We start from the raw sequence: 8,471 nt of genomic DNA, 5'->3' as shown, positions 1-8,471 counted from the left end.
CAAGACGTTCAAGCCTGTCTCCTGCAGGATTCGAACTTGAATATATTGTATATATAAACAAAGTCAATCCACCCTTTCCGCAAATGAGCTACACCCCCGAGGGCTCACATACTAAATTACGTTATAATACCATCAATAGTTTTGAATTGGAAGATTGGCCAAAATAGTCATTTCTCTCGTATGAATTGGTCTTGTAGCTATTACTCTCCATGATTTACTCAATGGTCTTGTAGCTATTACTCTCCATGATTTACTCAAATATCACTACGTCCGCAAGTCTCACTTCCGTCACTTACGGACCCAGCTAAAAGACAAAAAAAATTATTAGATTCGACATCCAGATCCGCAATTGCAAAAGTCAGGTCTACGCTTTGAATTTTTTTTTTTTTTTTTTTGTCTTTTAGCCAGATCTGCAAGTGACTGATGTGGGGCTTGCGAAAGTAGTGATATTTAGGTATATCAGTGTTAAAGAAATGACCAGGAGATCAATTTATATATGAGGATTGACTATTTTGACCAATTTTATTTTTAAATTTTGTAATAAATAATTATTCATTTTCCTAAAAAAAAAAATGTATTATATTGATTTTAGAAAAAAAGACAAAAAAGAGCTGTTTAGAAAACGGTTTTCCCTCTTATGTCACATGCATTGATCCCTCATCCCACACATGCATGTGAAGAAATAATAACAAGAGTGTTATGCATATAAATGTCGTCTTATGCAAAATTCAAATATTAGAATGCAAATAAATATTCCTAATTGCAATCAATTTTTTTAATTTATTTAGGATCTGTTTGTTTTTTCAAAATTACCTCTTAATACATCTGAAGTATGATTCGTTCAGATGTGTGGATATTAAGAGATTTTTTTTTCCATATTTCTAAAATAAGAGCTTAAAAGCTCTAAATGTCTTCTGAAATTTTAAGTGGTAAATATATCCCTTAATACCTCTTAATCTTAATCCGTCATCTATCAAAATGGTTCATATTTTGGGGGTTGTAAGAGATTTGTTAGCAAAAACTATTTATTTTTTATATTTTTCAACTAGTTTGACAAATTAAAATTTCAGGATTCAGACGTAAAAACAAACAGTCTTACTAATCTAGATTTCAGACTTCAAGACCATCTCTTATAAATTAGAAGTGAAATTAGATTTCAGACTTACCACATCTTAAAAAACAAACACCAGAATGTTCAACTATAAAAGCTTTAAATAAATAATATTTACTATGTGATTAAGTTTATTTAGACTAAATCCAATTAAAAAAAATAACATCAAAAATGACAAAATTAATATCATTTTTTTATTTTTTATAATTTATATTTAAGATTTCAAAATTATCAAAGAAAAATAATTAGAATTTAGGGTCTGATCACCAAATAACAGATTAATTCAATACCGCCGTCTCTTCCAGCATTCGCCCCTTGGTCGCTCATTGTCCACATAACCTTCATTCGTCCATCTTTGTCCCGCCCCTCTTGACTTCGACCCCATCTCATCATAACCCTTGTGGTCGTTGTCACCCTTAGTTGGTGGGGTTCTAGCAATTGATATAGTAGTTGATAAATTGACGTTATTTGTTTGTTTTATTTAAAATTTGATTTTTTTTGTCAATTTTAGCTAGATTTAATGTAAACGAACTTGATTACATAATTGCGTGATCTCTTTATTTATTTTACAGTTAAAATCAGAACAAACAAACTCGGTATAAATTACACAAAAGTAGGGTCTGGGGTGGGGCATATCTAGACTTGTCTTCCGCCCCTACAAACTATGACGGTTGTTTTTGTGAAGACCCATTGTTTAAGAAAAAAATGCAGGTGAAATACTTTTGACAATAAAAACGAAGCAACTTGTAAAATACGACAATTCTTTTTTTTGAAAGGGAGAGTAGGGAAAAAGACACATAAAATGTAAGAAAAACTACACTTCACTCTACCTACGTCCCTGCACCTAGTTTGCTACTGCATCTTCAAAAACATTTATCAAAGGTAATGTTATCGGAAATGTCTAAGGTCGTCATGTCTATCATCAACTGCTCATCCCACATACTGCTTGGCATCATTTTCCTCACTCCTCTGACTGTGACGCGTTCTACCCTCGTTATATACTTGTGCCGTCATCCATCTCTTGTACACGTAACCCAACACAATCTTCTCTCAATTTATCAGTGACAAGTGTAGATTCCAACTCAGTTTGGAATACATTGTTCGGTATCATGTCCAACATGTTTCGACGCGATGTCCATCTAAGCATGTTCATTTCTACAACTTCTAACTTCCCTCGACCCATACAACATAACTAGTCTAATCACTACCTTCTCATTCACCTCTACCTTCAACGCCACTATCGCCACAATGTCGTCAACCGACAACACACACCACGGAACATTCTTCCAAATCTCGCAGGATATCCCATCCAAAATTACAATAAATAAGATACACTCTGTCTGACCCACTGGAGTCCTGACACAAGTCTTCGTTCTCTGGTACATACGATACCCCCTATTCTCTAGCCTCTTCCAAATCACACCCCGTAGTACGCTATTGTATGCCTTCTTCACGCTATATTGTCATACGCTATTACATACTGTGGTACAATTTTTTATAGTTGTGGGGTCCAAATGAAACAATTATATTGTCGGTCTTCATTTTTATACTTTCTCTAACAATTTCCTGAAAAACCCAAAAGTCTATTAGCATTTACCTACAAGTTTCAGATACATAATTACCAAACAACTTTACGAAAACCTGTATTTTTGGTAAACCGTCAGTCTGGGTTTTCAAGAAAATAACTCATATAGACTACATGGACCCCACCCAGCTTTAAATGGCCAAGAAAATAGTCGATTATAATTTGGAAGAACCCATACCCCTTCATTTGTACCCACATCCCTAAAATCCATCACAAGTCACAACCCCATGTGAAATATCTCAGAAAAACCCCATTCTATACCCTACCGTATCATACTTGTGTTGGTTAAATCCTATCCGTCCATTTGTAACCCCCACCCCACGTACTTCTCATAGTTACCGTTGGAATGGCAAAACCAAATCTATAATCCATCTCTGTTTTCATCTCAGCCACTTGACCCATTACTCTATGCCAAACTTTGACTTTTATCACTTGTGGTATTTATGTTAGGCAATTTATTAATGCCATATAAATTTTTTTATCGGATAACATAAAAATGACCAATAATCTTATCGGATAAGAGCGATTAGAATGATGGAGAGTCTTACCCGGTAAGTGAGGATGACGACTCTTACCCAATAAATTGTTGCATTTAATATGTTTTGATGTACTAAAATCTTGCACATCAAAATAAATCATAGTGTTGACTCATACCGGTAAGCGCTTACCGGGTAAGCAATTGAGTAAACGAGCCCTTGATCTTTGTTGTTGTATTTTTACCATTTTCTTGAGATGGGTTTGCTTTAATTCATGATAAAATTAAATAATATAATAAAAATGAAGGTAAATTGGATAAAAAAGCAGAAATCTTTGAAAGTTTTCTGGGAAATTAATCGAAATAGTCATTTTTAAGGATTGGATTCATCTGTTAGTCATTTATTTCCTGACATTTTCAAAAATACCTCTGTCTTTTGCAAGTAGCACCTCCATGACTTACGAAGGTAGCTAAAATACAAAAAAAGATGCAGTTTTCATCCAGATACGTAAGTGACACATCCGACATTCTTAAGGATCTTCTATAAATCATGAAATTTACTTACGGAAATAGTGATATTTTGGTAATACAAGAATTAATGGCTTTCCCTTGATTACCCAAGTTTTCTTGCAATTCCCACATTGTTTAATGAATCACATCTTTATTTCTCTCTTATTAATATTATATTATGATTTGCAATCTCAAAAAACTCAAGGTTTTATTCTCTGCTTTCTTTTCATCCTTTTTGAATCCTCACACATCTCTCTCACTCTCTCTCCCTCTCCCTCTGCCTCTCTCTCTAGTTGGTGTTACAGTTTCCATTTAGAAATCTTGGTTTCATTCACTTCTGAGTTCATAGTTTCTTGCTACTCATTTTCTCAAACACCTTATGTGCATAACCATATCTCCAGTTTCTGCCTTTCTGCTAATCCTTGAGTAGTTTCTTATCACAGTTTGATTCATGAAACCCATAAAAGTTTCAACTTCTACTTCACTAATTTAGTTTGATTTTAACCGTTCTTTGTGTAAAATTTCAGTTTTCTTGACTGTGAACTTTATATACATTGAGTTCTTGCAGGATTCTTTCTTGTTTCAAGACTAAAGCCACCATCTTTATACTTATTTAGCCTTTATATGCTTAGATCTGTGTTCTTTATTTAATTAAAGATAATAAAGATTCCAATTTGGGATGTGGGTATTTTTGGTATTTGGTTAATTTGACATTAATGATAAGGCTTTTAGTGGATTAGCTCATTAGATATCCATTAAAGAGTAAGCAGAAAAGGTGTTATTGAGTTCATGTTTTTGATCTTTGATCAAAGTGATCGGTTATGAGGTCTATAGAGGATAAGGGCAGCTTGAATCTTGCATCAACTCATGAGATTCCTGGTGGCGGCAACGGGGGCGGCAATTTCGAGTTTCAGAAAGGAAGCGGGGCGAACCGTGGTTCGCACCACCATCGGACCGCTCTAGGCAAACCAACACCATCAAAATGGGATGATGCCCAAAAATGGCTGGTCAATTTGTCTAGAGTTGGAGATAAGAACCACTCAAACACCGAGCCACGCGATTCTAATGCTGACGATCGAAGATTGATCGCACCGGTTCCGAAAAAAGATTATCCAAGTAGTGAAGATGAAGAACAAACAGATGCAAATTTGATTCAATATGGAGCAATAGAAACAAAAAAGGTTGATTTTGGTGATTCAATGTGTGTTAGATCTATTTGTGTAAGAGATATGGGGACCGAAATGACCCCGATGGCTAGCCAAGAGCCATCAAGATCCGCCACACCGGTTCGAGCCACGACCCCGGCTGCACGCAGCCCTATAGCCTCGGGTTCCTCAACTCCGGTTCGACCATGTCCAAATGCCGCATCCACGGTTGCACCTAAAGTTGATGCTAGTGGAACCACGAGGTTTGGTCGAGAAAGCGAAGAAACTTATGTCGAAAATGTGGTTGAAACTAGAAACCCGAATCCAGATTCTAAGTTAGACCCTCTAGAAACCCGAGCGATGGCTTGGGATGAGGCGGAGCGCGCAAAATATATGGCAAGGTTATCTTTTTTTGGCTACCGGTGTTGTATCTGATACGTATGTGCTCTAGATTGGTATCGAATGTGTTAAAAATCGCGTCGTTTTTGTTGTTGATTGGCAGGTTTAAGCGCGAAGAGGTGAAGATTGAAGCTTGGGAGAATCACGAAAAGAGAAAAGCCGAGATGGAAATGAAAAGAACGGAGGTAATAGTTTCGTGTTTTTGGTTCGAGGACAAATTGCCTGAAAAAGTAACGTACTTTAACTTGATTCCTATTTTGGGTAACATACTTTCAAAACTTCCATTTTGATACCTAATATGTAAAGTTTTAAACATTTAAATAATCGGATAACCGGTTGAAGTTGATATTACACCTAGCCATTTTGGTACCCTGTGTAAAGGTGGTACAATACACCTAACCATTTTGACCTCTAATTCACTTTATAGCCGATTTCCTACATAATTGATTGAAATAGCTAAGATTTCGCAAGTAATACTTTAACAACTTATGAAATATATTTTTTACAGATATAATATTCATAAATTAGCAATTTCACAAGTTGTCAAAGTGCTATTTGCAAAATGTTGACGTAGAAGTGCCACTATAGTACTACTTGCTAAAATATTACTTGCCCAACTTGCTAAAGTGTTACCTGACATATATCATTAAGCTACTAACAAACAAACCCTTAAATATTTTAGGCGTCCTATAAATTCAATTTTAACTTGGTGTGGATAAAACTGGATTTGTTTTTTAAAAAGTGTTGCACTCTAAAGTCTTATTTCACATTCTTATCAATACGAGGCGATACTAAAGTCTGAAATATGTGTTTTTGTAATCTGATATGTGTTTGAATACGTGTAAATTGTGGTTTTTTAGGCGAAAGCCGAAAGACTGAAATCTCGAGCACAAGAGAAGTATACAAACAAACTTGCTTCAACAAGAAGAATAGCAGAAGAGAAACGAGCAAAAGCTGAAGCTATTTTAAATGAAAAAGCTATAAAAACTTGTGAAAGAGCTGATTATATAAGGAGGACCGGTCATTTACCCTCTTCTTTCTCCATCAAATTACCCTCCTGCTGCTGTTGGTAACGCCACCGTCCTCCGCCCTGCCGCCGCCACCGCCACCGGTGGTTGATTGATTTCAATATTGTTATTATATTTATCATGCGTTTTTTTTTTCTTTTTCTTTTGTTGTTAGTATCTGCCATTAATTGAAGATGGGTTTTTTTTTTTTGTGAAATCTTTAGTTTTAAAGATAAAAATATTAACTTTTTTTGTTTTGTTTTTGTTTTAGGATCATTTGGTGATAATCTGGATTTTATTAGGGTAATAGTATGATACAAGAAACAAGAGGGGGTAATATGAAAAATTGAGGAAGAAAATATCCTCGGGATCATCGGGAATCTGAAGCTCGGGCCTAGTGAACCCAAGACCCGGTATGGCTAGGTCTCAAGGCTTCCAGTTAGACCATCCACACGGGCCTCGGTTTGCTAGGTTTTAAATCAGTTTTTTTTTCTTCAGAATTGTAGAGGTTGTCAATCTAGTCAGCATTTCAATATCGTTTTAGGTGGTCTTTCAAAATGAGATGACAATGCAACATCAACCAATATTACAATTAGTTTTTCTAAGAGCATCTTTAGTACAAGGTTCTTATATGTATAAAGTGAAGTGACTTATGGAAAATACCATTATGGAGAGTTCTTATAAGAACCTCAACCTCTTTCGGTTCTTGTACAAAAACTTTGGTTTTTACCATTAAGTTTATGTAAAGTGACAATTTTATAGTTTTTTTTAATATATTTTAAAGAAAAGTATAAAAAAAAACCTCAACGGACTTTAGTGTTTGGAATGATTAAGTTCTTGGAACAATTAAGTTCTTGGACGTTCCAAAACATGTTAAATAACTCATTGGACTTTCTAAAACTTGTTAGATACATCCTTATAACCTATACAACTGGTTAATGTGATGAAATAATGGAAAAAGTTTGAAAAAAGACCAATGAACTAAAAGAATATTTATATCTAAAATAATTATTGACGTGTGAGCCATATGTATATGTGTGTGTGTATATATATATATATATCTCATCTTTGTATTAACATATACATCATGCACACAAGGTGAACACTATGTAAAAAACCTTAATAATTTTTTACTAGGGTCTTCACAAACGATATATTTAAATTTAGTTTGTGTTCATAATATGATCACAAACTATATCAGATCTTGTAGATTTAGAGTCTGTTCACAATATGTTCACAAACCATAAAAATATTTCTAAATAAGTGTCAAAATGTGCTGACCTTGATTTCATATTCAATTGTATGTGTATGTGTATGTGTATGTGTATGTGTATGTGTATGTGTATGTGTATGTGTATGTTGTGGAGAAAAAGAAAAGATAATAGAGAAAATAGGAGATAGATTGGAGAAAAACAAGGAAGTGGAGATAGGAGAGAGAACAAAAAAAATTATTATAGATTTTTTTATTATTTTTTTTAGCAATGTCTTAAAAGAAGATTCATATCTATACTATTTTATTAAGCAAATTTAGCAAAAGTCTTAAAATCTTAAAATTCTAAATGACCAAAATACCCTTTATACTCACTTTTTCACCCCCCTCATCTCCTCACATACACTCAGCCCTCATGTACATTCACCCTCTCACAACCAATTTTTTTTTTTTAAATTATAATTTTAAATTTACACTTTATACCCTTATAATTAATTAATTAATTAATTTACTTTACGTCATTAACTTTTAAATGTTTCATTTTAAACATTTATCAAATTAACATACATAATCGTATATTAATTAAAACATGTTTAAAAAATACATTTTTATTTTAACAAGTTACACCATTATAGTCGTCTCGTTAATACCTTCGAAATGAGTCCAATATGAATAGTTTTTGACGTAATTATATTATTATATATTATATATACTGTGAAAAAATATTTTTAATATTTACGATTTATACTTTTATAGTTATTTATTTATATATATATACTATATATTTTGGGGTTAGGCTGTCCAAATTGCACTGTATAATATGTCTTGAGTTAATATGTTCTTGGGTTTTTTTGAAATATATATACATATATTAATTCAACCTTAATCTGAGTTTCTGAACAAGAAAGAGGGTAAGCAGTTGAAATTTCATTCTAAAACCCATCTTTTTTTGTCTTTTCATGGCTTATGATCTGTCAAATTTGTAGTTTTCTTTATTGGTTTTGAGTGTTTATCTTAAAACTCAAGTTT

General features: G+C 33.5%; 1 protein-coding gene across 1 annotated transcript; it reads left to right on the top strand.

The window, feature by feature from the left end:
• The first annotated feature begins 4,502 nt into the window (after window positions 1–4,502).
• LOC112522718 (uncharacterized protein At3g61260-like) lies at window positions 4,503–6,298 on the top strand. Its single transcript, XM_025132016.1, has 3 exons — window positions 4,503–5,227; window positions 5,329–5,410; window positions 6,086–6,298. The coding sequence occupies exons 1-3, from the start codon at window positions 4,503–4,505 to the stop codon at window positions 6,296–6,298; spliced, it is 1,020 nt and encodes a 339-aa protein (XP_024987784.1).
• Window positions 6,299–8,471: the final 2,173 nt, after the last annotated feature.

Source organism: Cynara cardunculus (assembly GCF_001531365.2).
Source record: "Cynara cardunculus var. scolymus isolate 2C chromosome LG 12, CcrdV1, whole genome shotgun sequence".
NCBI classification, from domain to species: Eukaryota; Viridiplantae; Streptophyta; class Magnoliopsida; order Asterales; family Asteraceae; genus Cynara; species Cynara cardunculus.
Note: the sequence above shows the minus strand (reverse complement) of the source record. Positions and strands in the feature narration are given on the sequence as shown.

Coding starts and splice junctions, on each gene's coding strand:
- LOC112522718 (XM_025132016.1), top strand. CDS start 4,503: ATGAGGTCTATAGAGGATAAGGGCAGCTTGAATCTTGCATCAACTCAT. Junction 5,228..5,328: donor CGCGCAAAATATATGGCAAG/GTTATCTTTTTT, acceptor GTTGATTGGCAG/GTTTAAGCGCGAAGAGGTGA. Junction 5,411..6,085: donor TGGAAATGAAAAGAACGGAG/GTAATAGTTTCG, acceptor GTGGTTTTTTAG/GCGAAAGCCGAAAGACTGAA.